Source organism: Salvelinus alpinus, chromosome 18 (assembly GCF_045679555.1).
Source record: "Salvelinus alpinus chromosome 18, SLU_Salpinus.1, whole genome shotgun sequence".
Classification (NCBI taxonomy): Eukaryota; Metazoa; Chordata; class Actinopteri; order Salmoniformes; family Salmonidae; genus Salvelinus; species Salvelinus alpinus.
Genome location: NC_092103.1, coordinates 40,739,191 through 40,760,409, shown reverse-complemented (window position 1 = coordinate 40,760,409; position 21,219 = coordinate 40,739,191). Strand labels below are relative to the sequence as shown.

At 41.4% G+C, this 21,219-nt stretch overlaps 1 protein-coding gene across 1 annotated transcript in view; it reads right to left on the bottom strand.

Moving 5' to 3' along the window:
- Window positions 1–11,767: 11,767 nt before the first annotated feature.
- The window catches only part of LOC139544334 (ras-related protein Rab-3C-like), a 67,994-nt gene continuing 58,542 nt past the window's right edge, over window positions 11,768–21,219 (bottom strand). Inside the window, exons 4-6 of the mRNA XM_071351316.1 lie at window positions 13,883–14,007; window positions 12,007–12,831; window positions 11,768–11,952 (exon numbers count right to left, since the gene is read on the bottom strand). Of these exons, the coding sequence (XP_071207417.1) occupies window positions 12,641–12,831; window positions 13,883–14,007 (316 nt within the window). The 3' untranslated portion in view covers window positions 11,768–11,952; window positions 12,007–12,640. The remainder of the gene's footprint in view (window positions 11,953–12,006; window positions 12,832–13,882; window positions 14,008–21,219) is intronic.

The following is a 21,219-nucleotide window of genomic DNA, read 5'->3' as shown; positions in this document are numbered from 1 at the left end:
ATTGTATAAGATACTGGTAACTTGTTTTAACCACTTCTCAACATAAGCTATTCTTGGCACAACATGCACCCATCCCCTCTACTTTGTCAGACCCACACACACATCCCCTCCCCCATGAATAGGGCCTGTGAAAACAAACGCACATGCAGGATGCCTTGGGATGTGACTAGGACAAAGAACTGTGTGAAAAGCCAATGGAATGTCGACATCAGGCCGAACAGGACTACCCACGACCCAGATCGACCAATCGGAAGGCCAGACGACAAGATCAACCTACTTTGCTTGTTGCCTATATAATCTGTATGTACTGCTTAGAGGGGCCTCTTCTCCGACGATTTCATAAGAATCTGACAGAAAGGGGCCGTGCACGTTTTTGCCTGATATCTTTACACTTGAATAAAACGGCCTTATTATAAAATTATCCACCTCGTCCTATGTCTCCACTTGTTCTCCTGTCTCCAGTAAACGTTTTATCAACAGAACTTGGTAAGCAGAGGATGGCTAACAGCCTTACAATTCGGTCCATAGAGAGTTGATGAGACAGGAGGCGAGTGGGAGAAAGATTCAAGAAGGAGAGGTGACCCGCTCGAGGGAGACGTCGGCGATTCAACTCACCCAGGAAACTGATCAAAGAGCTCGAAAATATTAAGGTAAGCAGAGCCGGTTTAATCAAAATCTGCATATTGTATTATAGCCAATATCTAAATTATGATCAGGAGTACTGAAGTGGGTATGAATTGTTGTTAAATTTATGTGAAATTGTTTAGAATCTAAGGCATGATGTAAGGATATCTGCGTTAAAAATCCCATTCCAAGTAGTCTGATAACAGTGAGGAATTAACTGAATGTATTCCAAGTAGTCTGATAACAGTGAGGAATTAACTGAATGTATTCCAAGTAGTCTGATAACAGTGAGGAATTAAATGAATTTTGTCTGAAATGTATTCCAAGTAGTCTGATATACCAGTGAGGAATTGAATAGCGAACCTGAGCCTACTGGAGTTGGCATTCCAGTAGACAGAAGGCTATGCGTGTTCTGAATGTATTCCAAGTAGTCTGATAACAGTGAGGAATTAAATGAATTTTGTCTGAAATGTATTCCAAGTAGTCTGATATACCAGTGAGGAATTGATGAAATTAAATGATGCAATATGAAATAAGTTGCATGAGCAGAATCGAGACTAGTCGATAACACCAAATTAATGTGAGTGATTGAACGTTCCACGAGACCGATTGCTACTAATTAGCCACATGCTGAGTTGAGGCTGTGTTGAAGTGACCGCCGAGTCTACTGTGAAGCAGTTATTTTCTGTTGAGAAGTTGACTTGATTTTTCTCTCCCGTCCTGTTGGGATTGATTTAAGAATTAGAATTCAGTTGATAATTATTCTAGAAGCGCTAGGATACAACATATATTGTCCCAGAAGGACACGTTTGAAATACTTGGGGAAAGTATTTAATTAATTAAGTTAGTTTTTGAGTTTTCAGTTTTTTAATTAGTTTTTGAGAAAAATGAGTCCTAGAAGTAATTAAATATTTATTCTAGAAACGCTTGAATATACTAATATAATGTCCCGAAAGGACATTTTTGAAATGTTTTGGCAAAGTATTTAAATAATCGAAAAAGTGAAAACGAATAATAACTTTTTGAAAATAGTTCCCAAAATTATTATTATATTTAAAAAAAAGAAGCGCTAGATAATACTAGTAGAGTGTTCCAAAAGGATATTGCCGAAATACTTTGGGAAAGTATTTAATTAATTCGCCAAACATAAAGCAATACAATTCTTTGTACACAAGGGGGAGACAGACACCAGAGATAAGACTGTGTCAGCACCAGAGATACATTGCTAGTTTTGGCCAGTGATGGGCTAAGTGCACCAAAATAGCATAGAGCCAGACATAGCTTAACGACAAAATGGCCACGACCACCGTCCTCAAACACAAATTCAATGAATACTTAGATCAGAGAATGAAAGATAGATCAGGGGGAAAGATGCAGTATAAGGAAGTTAAGATGGTCTGGGAAGGTGTGAGGCTAAAATGGACACAAGCAGGATACCTCAGTGGGGTGGCCCCATCAAAAGGGCAACTCCTCACTATGGAGAAGGAATTAGAGGAAGTAGTGAAGGAAGGGATAGAACGTGAAGTTGAAAGGAATAAGAACCACTTATTCAAAAAGGAAGGAACAAAGCATAGGGAAAGAGCAGAGGCTGAGCTGAAAATAGGAATTTGGGCAATTGAAGAAATTAGAAGAGCACTCCCTTACAGGAAACCTGATATGATGGGGGTGGCCACTGAAGCCCCAACTGACACCAAAGAGGGCAGGCCCAACAATAATGATGAGCAAAGAATTCACGTTCAGCGCTGAAAGAAAAACGAAAATCCAGAATAAATGCACACAATCACACATCACATTTGTCAACACTGACAAAAACATGGCAGACGCACTCAATGCTGAAGAAGGTCTGCCCCACTCCTGTGCAGAAAGAGCTGCACAAGAACTGAAACTGAGACCTGACCTGGGGAACGAACCACTCACCAACCCGGACCTATGGTTATACACAGATGGATGCTGCTATAGAGGAGAGGAAGGGAACATAGCAGCATACGCAATGGTGCAGCAGCTCCCGGATAGATCACATGTGACTTTGGAATCTGCCATCATCACACACCTGCATCAGCCCAGTTAACTGTATTCATAGGGTTGACACAAGCTCTGGAAAGAGCTGAAGGAAAGACTGTAAACATCTACACCGACTCAGCGTATGCTCATGGAGCAGTCCATACTGTTGGACCACAATGGGTTAGCAGGACATCAGCATAGATTACACAGATATGGGGCAAGACAATGTGACAAATGGAAAAAGGTACCTGTTAGTTATGGTAGACAGGTTCTCTAAATAGGTACCTGTTAGTCTCGTGGAACGCGCCAATCAAATGTATGTGCAGGTTTGAAGTTGATTTGGGTTGAAGCCCTGCCCCTGGCGTTGCTGGCCATGAGAGCCTCTCCAGGTGCAGGCACCCATCTCTCTCCTCATGCTTGGTTCACCAAGGGAGGGAGGTCATATGCCCGCCCTTGATGTACAACAAATTGTAATGTCTGATAATTGACGGAACTTTCTGCAGCTCTCTCCAAACAGATTCACAAGGTCCAAGAAGGGGAGCTGACGAGAGATCCGGCACCACGGAAGGTAAAAAATTGGTGACTGGGTGGGGTAAAAGTCCACAAGAGAAAGTGGCTAGAACCCAGGTGGACTGGACAGTACGAAGTGAGGGAGGTTACTTCACACTCAGTCCAGGTCAAAGGTAAATCAGGCGCACCTTGGCACCACCTCACACATTGCACTCCAGCCCCAATCCCTTCTAGAACACTGACAGAAGTCAGAGCTGATTTAAACAGCTTAAATCCGATTCCAAATGAAGACATTCCTGACTCAGGGGATGCGGCATCAAACTCCGCCTCCCCTGAAAAAGGAACCTCGCCCATTTAGAGGGACATTTCTCCCTCCCTGGGCAAGACTAGGGATATCTGGCCCCTTATTTGTGATATTCCTCCACACACTCATAACTCTTAGAATAGTTTGGGGGTGGAGAGCTATACAGAGAATGGACAGAAGATGGCAGTATTGCAGCACTCAACGGTCTCCCAGGAGCCTGTTTGAGTGCTGGTGACAGAGAAAAAACTTAAAACCAATTCGGAGTAGAGAGAATACGTTTAATAACTTATTCAGGTTAAATTTACAGACTAATGATATTATTGTTATGGATTGGGTGACATGCGATATAAATTTAGCGAAGTATATGGTAGGTTTACACTTTGGAATGGAGAAAGTTGAGAAGTCGATTTTACTTATACGATAGTTTTGCTGCCAAACTTAGTTGGGGTAACTAGATGTTTTGCCTAGAGGCAGGAATAAGACAGTCATTTTTGGTATTATATTGGCTAGTTGCTGCGTTCTGAACACAGGTTGAGCGCTAGTAAACGCATATCTTTATTTGAACTATACTAATCTATTTGATAAAAGTACTAAACCTGTATATTTAACATTTGATAATGATTGGCAAATCCATATATTTAACCACAACTTTGAATTTAGCATTGAGTATTATAGGAGGAACGGGATAAAATGTGTACTTTCCCCACCGGGTGTGGCCGTATTAAATTATGCTAGAGAAAATTGGTTGTGTCATTTAGAGGGAAAATGTGTACATTATAGCTTTGAGATACTTTTCAAAATTTGCTGAAAGTTATTGGTTTTTGTTTAGGTAACACCAGAGAATTCGAACAATAAGTAAACGTATTCTAAACGTGATCTGTTTTCATTATGGGGAACAATGAACGACTCGCAACCTGGTATGGCTGGCAGGGAGTTTTTAAAGGGACAGTACACGTTTATCACAGTTGTGTTACATGAAACATCGGGGAAATTTAGAACGAATGATTTAAGGGTATTATCATAATTATTAGGTTTTGTTTTTGTGGTAAACGTTTGGGTTAAGGGGTTTTCCGTGTTCCCAGAGACAAGATATCTTAAAAGAATACACTCATATTGGAATAGGAGTTTTACTTTCTGAGTTTTATTTAGGCAAGGGACTTTGAGAAGATAAAGGGTTCTTTTGGTATGCCTAGATATGGTATGGAACACGAATGTAGGTGTAACCTTTTTGACCTATTTTCATTGCATTTTCCGGTGACTTGATCACTCACGGGAGAATGTAGTGGGAATAATGAATTTGTGTCATTTGGGATACTAGTTTATAACTCTTGACCATAAGGTTAGCATTTGTTTTGGCCATTAGAAGATAGAGATAGGTTTATTAAGGTTATGTAAGGACTTTAGAGATTGACACTATAAGACATGTTGTTATTTTAAATCCATTTGGGATAGATAAAGTCAAAACAGTGAGACACTTAGTTAATATTGCAAAAGAACACATAGTTGTTATTGACTATTATTAGAAAAAGGCAGACAGATGGGTCTATCCCACACTGTTGAGACCTTGAAGGTTTGAGAGTAGAGTGGGGAGGGTGGACCAGGAAATGAGCAAGGTAGGCTGTGAAATAAGAAAGGAGAGAAAGGGTTTAACATATATAAGCAGCACAGATACATTTTAAAGTAGATAAGTCACTTGACAGAGAATTGGAAAAGAATAGATATGAATGTACGCCCAAGGGAGAATTGGATATGCGGCGAATGAATGGGACGTTTCTATATTATAATGTACTAAGTCATTATTTAGAGTAGGTAAGGTTGATACCTGGCCAGAGCCAGGTATCAAACGGGGGAGGGGTACATTGTGGTCTAGGATAGGATGGGGCCTATTGGAAAATAAACTAATGTAAAATTCAAAATTATAGCTAACAAATAGGTATAGAAGTTAAATATATAATCAGATAAAACAAATGAGAAACTGGTGGTTAACCAAATCTGTATGTCCAGGATTTTATGCGTTGCAGGTGAATTAAAGGAGAAGGTGATTCACTCGACCTGGGGGCATATCGCACTTGGAGGGTGAGACACACTGACACTGCCGAATGATCACAGAGTTAAGGAGAAGAACTGATGCTAATAAAGCTCGGGGGTCAACTCCTTAATGAAAATTCCCTGACCCCGACCTTTCCTCACTGTGTACGTTCATAGAAGTGAAAGTGTTGTTTGATCTCTGGCTGATGATGTGTTCTTTGGGAGAGGGTGGGGTTTTACAGGACTGCTTGTAGTCCTGAGCTGTCTGATTAGGATACGATGGGGATGTTACCATCACAGTGTTGCCAGAACCACCACCAGTTCCAACGGACCAGGGTTCAGCCGGCCTCCTCCACCACTTCAAGACCAAGTCCCACGCCATCACCTAAGCTCTCCAATCTGGTACAGGTAATAAATATAAAAGACATCTAAGATAGTGAACAATTGGGGACTGAAACTGGTTATGAGGAAAGGGAGAATATGTGGTTGGCCTACAGAATACTTAATAGAAAGGACTGTGTCGTATGTGGACATGCCAGACCTATTCTGGCTGCTCACCCATTTGCCCTAAGTAATGTGGAAGGTTGGATGTGTATATTGGAAAGTTTAAGCCAAATTCAACCTTGTGTAAAACTCTTGAGTTTTGTGTTCCCAGAAGTACCTCCCCAGAAGGTACCGTGGGGAGTTAAGGCATATGGAGGATATTACAGCTGTATCACTGGTACAGGTAGGGGTATAGACTATGGGAGGCTCCCTACTACTACCTGCATCACTAATGCCACTATTAACTAGAGGTGTTGCTGATGTATGGTGGATGTGTGGACCTGCCAGGCGGTTGACCCCATTTTTTAAAGGAAATTGTCGTTGCACATGTGTTTTGGCCAGTCTGATACCACCATTGCCTATTATTGAGGTTATAGCTAACCAACTTCTGGGAGCTGCACATGACACAGAGACTCGGTACCAACCCAGGAGACGGCAGAACCGTGACGCTCCTTGGTCCGAGGGTACAGATAACATGCACACCAACCTGTTGGGGTCCCAATAGGGGTCCCCCACGAATACCAGACATCAAACAGGAATGATGGCCTGTGGCATCTATTGCCCAGTTTGGCCCAGCTATTGTTGATGCTAAGCAGAATGCTTGGATCAATTATATCTACTTTAATCAACAATGATTTGTTAAACTACACCCACACAGTACTTACGGGGATGGCTGAACGATTGGAGGCTACCTCTCAAACCAGTAGACAAAATAGACTAGAACTGGACATGATTCTGGCCAACCAGGGAGGTGTATGTAAAATGATTGGAGAACAGTGTTGCACGTTTGTCCCTAAACAATACTAGTCCGGATGGGAGCATTTCAAAAGCTCTGAGTGGGTTGGCAAGGTTATCAGTGGAGATGAAGGGTCTTGCAGGTGTGGAGGAGAGTGGACTGTTCTCTGGCTGGGTGGTTGGTTTGGTAAGTACACTACAATGATGATTACTGGATTTCTGACACTAGTTGTTGTTTTTCATTTTTGTGTTGCCTGTATCATACCTTGTTTGAAGTCTGTTACAGATGTGGAAAGGGCCTATGGTATGATGCCGCTGCTTGATGCTCCAGTTGGAGAGGCTGATACGAAAACAAGCTTCCGCAGGAAAGTGGGCTTGACAGAGGAGGACCCTTGGTTTGCTGTAGTTGATGTTGTCGAATGAATAAAAAGTGATGTTTGTCCTCCCTGTTGTGAAGGTTTGAAGTTCCCGGGTGGCGACGAGCCCACCTGGTACAGGTTGTATAGAGGGATGGACCTGAGGGTTTAACATATTCTCGTTTTTTGGGTTACTAATGTGTGGTTGGCCACTCCAGGTGTAGTTATTGGAGTGGTCTCCTTTTTGGTCCTTGCTCATTTACGACTCAACTTACATTGATGCTATTGGTGTCCCTAGGGGGTGCCAGATGAATATAAACTGGTGGACTAAGTGACAGCTGGGTTTGAATCTTCTGTCTGTTGGTGGTGTACGGTTAATAAAAATGTGGGCAGAATTAACTACATTCATTTTAATATCCAGAAACTGGGTAATTGGACTCAACAAGGCTTTGAGGCGGTCCATGGACAATTGGCAGCTACATCCCTGATGGCATTTCAAAATAGAATCGCGGTGGATATGTTATTGGCAGAACGGGGGGGGGTCTGTACTATGTTTGGTGAACAGTGTTGTACTTTCATTCCCAACAACACGGCTACGGATGGGAGTCTGACTGTAGCATTGGAGGGACTTCGTACCCTTAATGGTAAGATGAAACAGCATTCTGGAGTGGACACTTCTATGTGGGACTCATGGATGGATGCTTTTGGTAAATATAAGACGTTGGTTTCCTCTATCCTAGTATCTATTTCCGTTTTTGCAGGCATTCTTGTACTTTGTGGATGCTGTTGCATTCCATGTGCGCGGACGCTTGCTAGCCGTGTTATCACTGCCGCAATAGACCCTAATCAGGAAAGGGCCCAAATGTTCCCATTGCTTGATGATGGGGAAGCTGGACCTGTCTATCTATTTGAGGACTAAGAAACCTTTATGTCACGTCTCTTGTGAGACGTGAAGAGGGGGATTTGTAAGAAATTGTATAAGATACTGGTAACTTGTTTTAACCACTTCTCAACATAAGCTATTCTTGGCACAACATGCACCCATCCCCTCTACTTTGTCAGACCCACACACACATCCCCTCCCCCATGAATAGGGCCTGTGAAAACAAACGCACATGCAGGATGCCTTGGGATGTGACTAGGACAAAGAACTGTGTGAAAAGCCAATGGAATGTCGACATCAGGCCGAACAGGACTACCCACGACCCAGATCGACCAATCGGAAGGCCAGACGACAAGATCAACCTACTTTGCTTGTTGCCTATATAATCTGTATGTACTGCTTAGAGGGGCCTCTTCTCCGACGATTTCATAAGAATCTGACAGAAAGGGGCCGTGCACGTTTTTGCCTGATATCTTTACACTTGAATAAAACGGCCTTATTATAAAATTATCCACCTCGTCCTATGTCTCCACTTGTTCTCCTGTCTCCAGTAAACGTTTTATCAACAACCGCTAGATTTGATGGGTATTAGGACTGTAAAGTGGTATTCAATAGGGCCTTCTTTGGCAATGCTGACTCAACAAAATATGACCATGAAAAAGAACAGATATCTTAACTCAGATGACAATAGTATGTAGTAATATGATTACAAGAAGGGCAAATGCTGAAATTGTAAGGACTTCATTACCAATTAAAATGGTCTAATAACTAGGAAACTTAATTGGCAAGAATATAGTAAGAATATGGTGTAGGTACATTGCTTTCTAACTAGTTTCTCCAGCAGATGGCAGACTTACAGTGCCAGTGAGACAAAGAAACCATCTGGGTTTGTCATACATTTTTATTTAAATGAAACCATTGAAATTGTAACAAACTGCCCCAAAAAATGACACAAGAATACAATTGGTATATTTTTATTGTCATCTTGAAAACACCTGTGTAATACATCATGTCACATACACATAAAAGTAAATATCCAACTCATTGAGTAGTTCATACAAGGAAAATAGAATACTGTAGGTCACTATAATAGTACAATGATATATTATCCGTTTAGGTCCATCTGAAGACTCAGAGATACAGCAAACATTTTCTGTTATAGGATAGCTATTATACAAATCAAGAATTCAAAGAAACTACTTGACTTCTTTTTTTTACCAGACACGCCATTGACACATTTTATTACTATCAGTGTGTCTCTACAGCTGAAGAGATGGTTCGATTCAAACACTCCGAACTACAGTACAGACATGTTGAGAACGTATGAAAGAACAACAGGAGAAAACGAGATTTAGCAGTTGTATGGTGAATTTGTGAGAGGCTTTTGAGGGTTTGTTCACCGCTTGAATTCTAATTGTGTTAGGCTACATGGAGGAAAGGTCCCAGAGAATATTGGTCAGGTGAGCAGCTGGCGTTACGCTTGAACAGATGTGACGGCAGAATAGGGCAGGCTAGGATCTCATAACTGGCTTCTCCAAGTCCACAAAGCAGAAAATGCCAGACCGAGGAGCAGCGCACTACAAACAATTGTTTCAAAGAGGTGAAGGGAAAGTGACCTGCTGTCAAGGACACTGTACTGTACATAGTAGAGTGCCAATTAACCTAAGAGGGGTCAAGGGGTCAACATTTGATCATTAGTGTGTTGTGATTAGAGCCACTGGTGTACAGCTAAGTACGCTGTTTCTCTTTTTGTGTGTGTTATCATGAATGGAATGACAATGCCGTTTATGACTTATTCAATAACAAAGGCTAAAGTGACCTGTTATCAACCAGTTTGTCTTGTTTCTGTCCATACTGCATATACCGTAGTAAGGCTTCATCTCTGTCTCGATGTTTCACAGAAGCTGAACAGACAACACTTCAATATCTTGGGACCCGCATACTAAGAGGGCTGTTGTTACTGCACCAGAAAACACAATATAAAGCTGTACACATGCTGAAGTCTATAAAACAACAAATAGTATATATTTCATCAAGGAGGTGGATGAATGTACAAGGGGAGGCATCCAATCACACATAGAATTCTCTCATTCACACGTACAGCATTCTCTCTACCACTTTGTCGACAACTGTCTTGGCAGCGGAACCATCTAGAGAGGTTTCCCGTCTTTAGATAACAGTGTTGACATTGTGAGAAAATGACTTGGCTTTCTGACAGGCTGCATTTTCTCACTATCACACATCACAATCATGCCCACTGGGGTTCAGTCGGGAAGACATCAGAACTTACTTTCTCTTGTTCCACTATTAGGACTCGTCTTAAGTTTTCTGCTACAAAAGTAGGAGACTTTCCACTACGCCCCTGGCCAATTGAACCCCTACTCACACACCACTCGTAAAAAGGAATTCAATCCTAACAGTTATGCATGGCACAGACTGATGGCTATTCACAGAGAAACAGGCTTTTAAAATATTGCACTTATTGGCCCATTGCACCTCAAGACGAGACCTGAAGGTGCACAAATACAATACAATAAGTATACCGATATAGATATATAGAAATAGATCTGGCACAATTTCATGCAAGTGTGCTGCTGAAAATTTTTGCCCCTGAAAATGCAACAATTCAGAGGCAGTTCGTTTTCACAAGTGCAACAATCGATTGCAGCATTTTCTACAAGACAATATTTGGCATGACACTTGGTCTAGCTAATAGTAACATACCCTTTTTCACAAAATAATCTCACAACACCTAAAAACAGCTTCCTTTCTATTTGTTTTCTAGCACATTGGCACGTAGGGGTCCATTTAGGATAACTGTCTCTGGTTTCTTCAAGGGAACTTTTCTATAACAATAGAAAAGTAACAGAGAGTCGAACAGAAGTAAAACATTGCTGCAAGTACAGTAAATGAATGGTGAATAATGTCAGAAGGAGTGTCTCTAATAAAAAGTATTTGAGGTGAAGTCCAGAGAATGAGATGGTATGAATTATGGAAGTGGCTCCTTATTCATAATCCTGTAGTCAAGTCAGGTCAGACTTTTGAAATATTGATGCCGTGACTCACATCCCTGAAATAGTTGTCTGGGACCTCTCCTTGGGTTCTCTCTATGTCTCACAATGTCTCTCAATCTTTATTGTTCCAGGAACTGGCATTATTATGAGCTTTCTGCCGTTAATTTAGGACCATTTCATTAACACTACAGTACGGAACCCATTTGAGGACATCCGTAAACCCAGACTGAAACGTACGGCTGACAACTGAGGATGACCTACAATGGATTCCGCACTACAGAAATGATTAGGTCTTAGTTACTCCAGATGACTGACCAGTTGGCAGTATTGCACAGACCATTGCTTGTACATAGATATAACATTGAGAAACACATCAGAAACTGTTCTTTGCACTCACAGATGCATACTGTTTTCAAACAACAGTCATCGGGTTAGTAATCATACCACTTTACAGCCACATTAAATGTACCACTTATTTAATAAAGTAAACTGTTAAATACCACACTGGCATTATTATCATGACTAGCTACCTATCCTACAATATAGTACTGTACATGTTAGTATTAGACAACTGTTATACTATGGCAGCTAATCCACAGTCACTGAACAAACTACTTATTAATATCCTGAGAATAAAGCCATGCATCTGTCTAACCCCAGATAATCACATTGGTTCTAACCCCAGATAATCACATTGGTTCTAACCCCAGATAATCACATTGGTTCTAACCCCAGATAATCACATTGGTTCTAACCCCAGATAATCACATTGGTTCTAACCCCAGATAATCACATTGGTTCATTCTAACCTCAGATAATCACATTGGTTCATTCTAACCTCAGATAATCACATTGGTTCATTCTAACCTCAGATAATCACATTGGTTCATTCTAACCTCAGATAATCACATTGGTTCATTCTAACCTCAGATGATCACATTGGTTCATTCTAACCTCAGATAATCACATTAGTCCATTCTAACCACAGATAATCACATGAGTTCTAACCACAGATAACCACATTGGTCCATTCTAACCACAGATAATCACATGGGTTTCACATCTAGTGTGGCGATGGAAAAATATGAAACAATATACAAACAACTAACTGAAAGGTATCACTTTCGTAAGGTAGGTAATAGTTTTTTACGGTAATGTTCAATGCTTAAAAGTGACACACGCACACACACGCACACACACACAGTAGGAATAGTGTGAGGGAAGAAATACAGGATATGCAAGAGGGAACTGGCAACTTAACCATACACAGATCATCATGTCATTGACAGAGCATTCCATAAACAACACACTATTTTCTCTGGTTAATATAGTATATAGAAGATCCTGTATTTCTGTTTTTATCTAAATAAATAGATAAATGTACCGACTGACGTGGCATTAGTGATTCATGGTCATCGCATACTGATATGGCATTACTGTACATGTCTATTTTTCAGTTTTGTGAACATACAACATATGTGTCAGCCAATTTGAAACATAAAAAAAATCTGAAAAAATGTACTAGGCACATCAGATATGCAGATATGAAGAATAATACAATTTAAGGTATTACAGATCTACCTAAGGGATAATACAATATTTTGGCAATCTCATACGTCTTAGATTGTTGTCATTTTCCTGGTTAACAACCGCAGTTGGGCTGCTGCAAGGGAGGAGGGTTGTCAGTTAGCCTAGCATTGGGCGTTCCTGTGGTGACAGCCGGGTCAGTTTCTAAACTGTCGGACATCTTGTCACAGATGAGGTCGACGAGACGCTCAAATGTTTGTTTTACGTTGACATTGTCCTTGGCACTCGTCTCGAAGAACTCAAACCCTGAGAGATAGAAAGGGTCAGGCAGAGAAGTGAGATATCAGGGTTTTGTCTCTGTGTGTGTCTCTGTCTCTGTGTGCGTCTCTGTGTGCATGCGTGTGTGTGTGCGTGCGTGCGTGCGTGCGTGCGTGCGTGTGTGTGTGTGTATATTCAGTGACCGTTTTTGAAAAATATTTAGATATGTATTATTATATTGCTTCACAAATTTCATACCCTTCTGTGCTCTTTCCACCAATCAGAAAGAGGCTGGGTGAGGTGCTGTTCTGGAGTGTGTTGGTGTCAGCCAATTAGAAGTGTTTAATTATGGCCTAGCAATAGAGGAGCCTAGTGAAGGCTCTAATTAATAATACATGGCAGAGGTGTCTACAGGCTGTCTCATAAACCCATTATCATTCTGCATCATAAGAACTAAACACCACATACACTGTTGCGTGACCTACAGTATATTGAACCTATCATCGCTGTTTGATGAAAACCATTAACAACAATACAATTAGGAAAATTCAGAAGCGATTTTGAAAAGAAAATCTTGGTCCTTAAGTAATGAAATGCTCAGAGTACATTAAGGGGAGTTACTGTTTTCAATAAATATAAAACATTTTATGGAATTGCACCACCAGGAAATGTGGTGGAGTACCCCAGATGACTTCCTTGAACCCCGGGATAACTTCCTTAGACTTCCGGACTAGGTTTTGGGATGTGTACTAGATCCCTTTCTTGAGATTCCTGATTCGGTTTTTGGACCTTCCAGACCACTTTTTTTGCACACTCAGATTACTTTTTTGGACCCTTCTCAAATAACCCAGTAAAAAGTTTGTAATGTTATCATTAAAAGTTTACCATCAAAGACTACATTAAATTGATGCAGACTGAATCTTACATTTCTACAAAATTAGACATGCCAGCTTGGACATTCTAATAAATCACCCACTGATATCAACATGTCACTTACCCAACATATTTGAGTCAAACCTATTTCTCCAGCCAGGGTTTGTCCCTTTCTGAGAGTACTGATTTGAGGAGGATATGATTGACAGCGTAGTTGTCCACTCACCAAGCTGTTCGGCCAGCATCCGACCACTATCCACTGACACCACTCTCTCCTCCTCCATGTCAGCCTTGTTCCCCGCCAGGATTACCTGGGCGTTGTCCCATGAGTACGTCTTAATCTGGGTGGACCTGTGATGGCACAGGACAGAGACATTCAATCACTGAATCTCCAAAATTCCCATACATTTCCCAAATTCCAAAAATTGCATGGATCAAATAATTTTTTCCCTCATCAATCTACACACAATACTGCACAATGACAAAGTAAAAAACGTTTAGTCATTTTTGCAAATATATGATATTTCACATTTACATAAGTATTGAGACTCTTTACTCAGTACTTTGTTGAAGCACCTTTGGCAGCGATTACAGCCTTGAGTCATTTTGGGTATGACGCTACAAGCTTGGCACACCTGTATTTGGGTAGTTTCTCCCTTTCTTCTCTGCAGATCCTCTCAAGCTCTGTCAGGTTGGATGGGGAGCGTCGCTGTACAGCTATTTTCAGGTCTCTCCAGAGGTGTTCAATCTGGGTCAAGTCCAGGCTCTGGCTGGGCCACTCAAGGACATTCAGAGACTTGTTGTGAAACCACTCCTGCGTTGTCTTGGCTGTGTGCTTAGGGTCATTGTTCTGTTGGAAGGTGAACCTTCGCCCCAGTCTGAGGTGCTGAGCACTCTGGAACAGGTTTTCATCAAGGTTCTCTCTGTACTTTGCTCCATTCATCTTTCCCTCAATCTTGACTAGTCTCTCAGTCCCTGCCGCTGAAAAACATCCCCACAGCATGATGCTGCCACCACTATGCTTCACCGTAGGGATGTGATTGGCAAGGCGATGAGCAGTGCCTGGTTTCCTCCAGAAGTGACGCTTGGCATTCAGGCCAAAGAGTTCAATGTTGGTTAAATCACATCAGAGAATCTTGTTTCTCATGGTCTGAGAGTCCTTTAGATGACCTTTGGCAAACTCCAAGCGGGCTGTCATGTGCCTTTTACTGAGGAGTGGCTTCCGTCTGGCCACTCTACCATAAAGGCCTGATTAGTGGAGTGCTGCAGAGATGGTTGTCCTTTTGGAAGGTTCTCCCATCTCCACTGAGGAACTCTGTCAGAGTGACCATTGTGTTCTTGCTCAGTTTGGCCGGGTGGCCAGCTCTAGGTAGAGTCTTGGTGGTTCCAAACTTCTTCCATTTAAGAATGATGGAGGCCACTGTGTTCTTCGGGACCTTCAATGCTTCCCCAGATCTGTGCCTCGACATAATTCTGTCTCGGAGCTCTACGGACAATTCCTTCGACCTCATGGCTTGGGTTTTGCTCTGACATGTAGAGTCAACTGTGGTTCCTTATATAGACAGATGGGTACCTTTCCAAATCATGTCCAATCAATTTAATTTACCACAGGTGGACTCCAATCAAGTTGTAGAAACATCTCAAGAACAATCAATGGAAAAATTATGCACCTGAGCTCAAATTTTGAGTCTCATAGCAAAGGGTCTGAATACTTATGTAAATGAGGTATTTCTATTATACATATTTAATACACTTCCAAAAATTTCAAATAACCTGTTTCCACTTTGTCATTATGGGGTATTGTGTGTAGGTTGATGAGGAAAAACATGTATTTAATCAATTTTAGAATAAGGCTGTAACGTAACAAAATGTGGAAAATCTGAAGAGTTCGTAACACTTTCGGAATGCATGTATATATACAGTACCAGTCAAACGTTTTGACACACCTACTCATTCAAGGGTTTTTTCTTTATTTTTACTATTTTCTACATTGTAGAATAATAGTGAAGACATCAAAACTATGAAATAACACATATGGAATCATGTAGTAACCAAAAAAGTGTTAAACAAATCAAAATACATATTATGTTCTTCAAATCAAAATACATTTTAGATTCTTTGACTTGATGATAGCTTTGCACACTCTTGGCATTCTCTCAACCAGCTTCATGTGGTAGTCACCTGGAATGCATTTCAATTAACAGGTGTGCCTTGTTAAAAGTGAATTTATGGAATTTCTTTCCTTCTTAATGCGTTTGAGCCAATCAGTTGTGTTGTGATAAGGTAGGGGTGGTATACAGAAGATAGCCCTATTTGGTAAAAGACCAACTACATATTATGGTAAGAACAGCTCAAATAAGCAAAGAGAAATGACAGTCCATCATTATTTCAAGAAATGAAGGTCAGTCAATCCAGAACATTTCAAAAACTTTGAAAGTTTTTCAAGTGCAGTGGCAAAATCCATCAAGCGCTATGATGAAACTAGCTCTCATGAGGACCGCCACAGGAAAGGAAGCTCCAGAGTTACCTCTGCTGCAGAGAATAAACTCATTAGAGTTATCTGCACCTCAGATTGCAGCCCAAATAAATGCTTCACAGAGACACATCTCAACATCAACTGTTCAGAGGAGACTGTGTGAATCAGGCCTTCATGGTCAAATTGCTGCAAAGAAACCACTACTAATGGACACCAATAAGAAGAAGAGACTTGCTTGGGCCAAGAAACACGAGCAATGGACATGAGACGGATGGAAATCTGTCCATCGGTCTGATGAGTACGAATTTGAGATTTTTGGTTCCAACCGCCATGTCTTTGTGAGACACAGAGTAGATGAACGGATGATCTCCGCATGTATGATTCCCAACGTGAAACATGGAAGTGGAGGTGAGATGGTGTGGAGGTGCTTTACTGGTGACACTGTCTGTGATTTATTTAGAATTCAAGGCACACTTAGCCAGCATCGCTACCACAGCATTCTGCAGCGATACGCCATCCCATCTGATTTGCACTTAGTGGGACTTTCATGTATTTTTCAACAGGACAATGACCCAACGCACCTCCAGGCTATGTAAGGGCTATTTGACCAAGAAGGAGAGTGATGGAGTGCTTCATTAGATGACCTGGCCTCCACAATCACCCGACCTCAACCCAATTGAGATGAGTTGGAATGAGTTGTACCGCAGAGTGAAGGAAAAGCAGCCAACAAGTGCTCAGCATATGTGGGAACTCCTTCAAGACTCTTGGAAAAGCATTCCTCATGAAGCTGGTTGAGAGAATGCCAAGAGTGTGCAAAGCTGTCATCAAGGCAAAGGGTGACTACTTTGAAGAATCTCAAATTTAAAATATATTTTTATTTGTTAAACACTTTATGGTTACTACATGATTCCATATATGTTATTTCATAGTTTTGATGTCTTCCCTATTGTTCTACAATGTATTCTACAATATATAAAATAAAGAAAAACCCTTGAATGAGTAGGTGTGTCCAAACTTTTGACTGGTACTCTAGATATAAGAAAAGGGGCATCATAGAATCAGGGTGAAGACGAGGACCTCATGTTTTCTAGTCTGTAACAGGTTACATCAGGGTGAAGATGTGGACCTCATGTTGTCTAGTCTGTAACAGGTTACATCAGGTTGAAGATGTGGACCTCATGTTGTCTAGTCTGTAACAGGTTACATCAGGTTGAAGATGTGGACCTCATGTTGTCTAGTCAGTAACAGGTTACATCAGGGTGAAGACGAGGACCTCATGTTCTCTAGTCTGTAACAGGTTACATCAGGGTGAAGATGTGGACCTCATGTTCTCTAGTCTGTAACAGGTCACATCAGGGTGAAGACGAGGACCTCATGTTCTCTAGTCAGTAACAGGTCACATCAGGGTGAAGACGAGGACCTCATGTTCTCTAGTCAGTAACAGGTCACATCAGGGTGAAGACGAGGACCTCATGTTCTCTAGTCTGTAACAGGTCACATCAGGGTGAAGACGAGGACCTCATGTTCTCTAGTCTGTAACAGGTCACATCAGGGTGAAGATGTGGACCTCATGTTCTCTAGTCAGTAACAGGTTACATCAGGTTGAAGATGTGGACCTCATGTTCTCTAGTCTGTAACAGGTTACATCAGGTTGAAGATGTGGACCTCATGTTCTCTAGTCTGTAACAGGTTACATCAGGTTGAAGATGTGGACCTCATGTTCTCTAGTCAGTAACAGGTTACATCAGGGTGAAGATGTGGACCTCATGTTCTCTAGTCAGTAACAGGTTACATCAGGGTGAAGATGTGGACCTCATGTTCTCTAGTCAGTAACAGGTTACATCAGGTTGAAGATGTGGACCTCATGTTCTCTAGTCTGTAACAGGTTACATCAGGTTGAAGATGTGGACCTCATGTTCTCTAGTCAGTAACAGGTTACATCAGGTTGAAGATGTGGACCTCATGTTCTCTAGTCAGTAACAGGTTACATCAGGGTGAAGATGTGGACCTCATGTTCTCTAGTCTGTAACAGGTTACATCAGGTTGAAGATGTGGACCTCATGTTCTCTAGTCAGTAACAGGTTACTCCAGTGACAATAACACTTGGGATGTTCCATGTTGACTATTTCTTGTTCCCAGCATATTTCTGTTAGGCTAAGGATTATATTACCCCAACCTAGATTTGTCATTTTCAAAGTTTTCATAAACTAATGCCCAGAGGACGTTCTCCTCTGATGGTGTCACAAAACCATTTGTGAATCACATGATGAAAATGTTTTGATATCTGGGCTACTGGTCCCTCAAGCCCAATAAGGGACATAAACCTCACATAAAACATTTTGTACAGAACCCTTGAGGGTTTAATTACCTGAAAGTCTTGATTTTAAAAATGCACCAGCGACATACAGTGGGGAGAACAAGTATTTGATACACTGACAATTTTGCAGGTTTTCCTACTTACAAAGCATGTAGAGGTCTGTAATTTTTATCATAGGTACACTTCAACTGTGAGAGAAGGAATCTAAAACAAAAATCCAGAAAATCACATTGTATGATTTTTAATTAATTAATTTGCATTTTATTGCATGACATAAGTATTTGATACATCAGAAAAGCAGAACTGAATATTTGGTACAGAAACCTTAGTTTGCAAACAGTTGAAGTGTACCTATGATAAAAATGACAGACCTCTACATGCTTTGTAAGTAGGAAAACCTGCAAAATCGGCAGTGTATCAAATACTTGTTCTCCCCACTGTAACTGAATCATTTAAAATGTGCTTCAAAGAGACCTTGGAAGTCACAGCGCTGTACTCTGATAAATAAACACTGTATTATATTCAAAATAAACACATATTATATACAGTGGGGAGAACAAGTATTTGATACACTGCCGATTTTGCAGGTTTTCCTACTTACAAAGCATGTAGAGGTCTGTAATTTTTATCATAGGTACACTTCAACTGTGAGAGACGGAATCTAAAACAAAAATCCAGAAAATCATATTGTATGATTTTTAAATAATTAATTTGCATTTTATTGCATGACATAAGTATTTGATCACCTACCAACCAGTAAGAATTCCGGCTCTCACAGACCTGTTAGTTTTTCTTTAAGAAGCCCTCCTGTTCTCCACTCATTACCTGTATTAACTGCACCTGTTTGAACTCGTTACCTGTATAAAAGACACCTGTCCACACACAATCAAACAGATTCCAACCTCTCCACAATGGCCAAGACCAGAGAGCTGTGTAAGGACATCAGGGATAAAATTGTAGACCTGCACAAGGCTGGGATGGGCTACAGGACAATAGGCAAGCAGCTTGGTGAGAAGGAAACAACTGTTGGCGCAATTATTAGAAAATGGAAGAAGTTCAAGATGACGGTCAATCACCCTCGGTCTGGGGCTCCATGCAAGATTTCACCTCGTGGGGCATCAATGATCATGAGGAAGGTGAGGGATCAGCCCAGAACTACACGGCAGGACCTGGTCAATGACCTGAAGAGAGCTGGGACCACAGTCTCAAAGAAAACCATTAGTAACACACTACGCCGTCATGGATTAAAATCCTGCAGCGCACGCTAGGTCCCCCTGCTTAAGCCAGTGCATGTCCAGGCCTGTCTGAAGTTTGCCAATGACCATCTGGATGATCCAGAGGAGGAATGGGAGAAGGTCATGTGGTCTGATGAGACAAAAATAGAGCTTTTTGGTCTAACTCCACTCGCCGTGTTTGGAGGAAGAAGAAGTATGAGTACAACCCCAAGAACACCATCCCAACCGTGAAGCATGGAGGTGGAAACATCATTCTTTGGGGATGCTTTTCTGCAAAGGGGACAGGACGACTGCACCGTATTGAGGGGAGGATGGATGGGGCCATGTATCGCGAGATCTTGGCCAACAACCTCCTTCCCTCAGTAAGAGCATTGAAGATGGGTCGTGGCTGGGTCTTCCAGCATGACAACGACACGAAGCACACAGCCATGGCAACTAAGGAGTGGCTCCGTAAGAAGCATCTCAAGGTCCTGGAGTGGCCTAGCCAGTCTCCAGACCTGAACCCAATAGAAAATCTTTGGAGGGAGCTGAAAGTCCGTATTGCCCAGCGACAGCCCCGAAACCTGAAGGATCTGGAGAAGATCTGTAGGGAGGAGTGGGCCAAAATCCCTGCTGCAGTGTGTGCAAACCTAGTCAAGAACTACAGGAAACGTATGATCTCTGTAATTGCAAACAAAGGTTTCTGTACCAAATATTAAGTTCTGCTTTTCTGATGTATCAAATACTTATGTCATGCAATAAAATGCAAATTAATTACTTAAAAATCATACAATGTGATTTTCTGGATTTTTGTTTTAGATTCCGTCTCTCATAGTTGAAGTGTACCTATGATAATAATTACAGACCTCTACATGCTTTGTAAGTAGGAAAACCTGCAAAATCGGCAGTGTATCAAATACTTGTTCTCCCCACTGTAACTGAATCATTTAAAATGTGCTTCAAAGAGACCTTGGAAGTCACAGCGCTGTACTCTGATAAATAAACACTGTATTATATTCAAAATAAACACATATTATATATATTATTAAAACGTATTACAGAGCATTTTGTAACCTGGAGCCATGGCAACATCGTGGCTGCCGGAGAGAGGAATATGGTAGGGTACTATTGTGGGCGTGAGGGTGAAGAGCAATACCGGCCCCAACTGTACACAACATAAACAACACAGAGCAAATGCTGTCTGCCCAGAGAGAGAGAGAGAGTGGGAGAGAGCAAGGATGGAGATAGAAAAGCAGGGTTAGAGATAGGTGTAGGAATCAAGATACATGGGGGAAGGAATCAAGATACATGGGGGTAGGAATCAGGATACATGGGGTAGGAATCAGGATACATGGGGTAGGAATCAAGATACATGGGGGTAGGAATCAGGATACATGGGGTAGGAATCAAGATACATGGGGGTAGGAATCAGTATACATGGGGGTGGGAATCAGGATACATGGGGTAGGAATCAGGATACATGGGAGTAGGAATCAGGATACATGGGGGTAGGAATCAGGATACATGGGGGTAGAAATCAGGATACATGGGGTAGG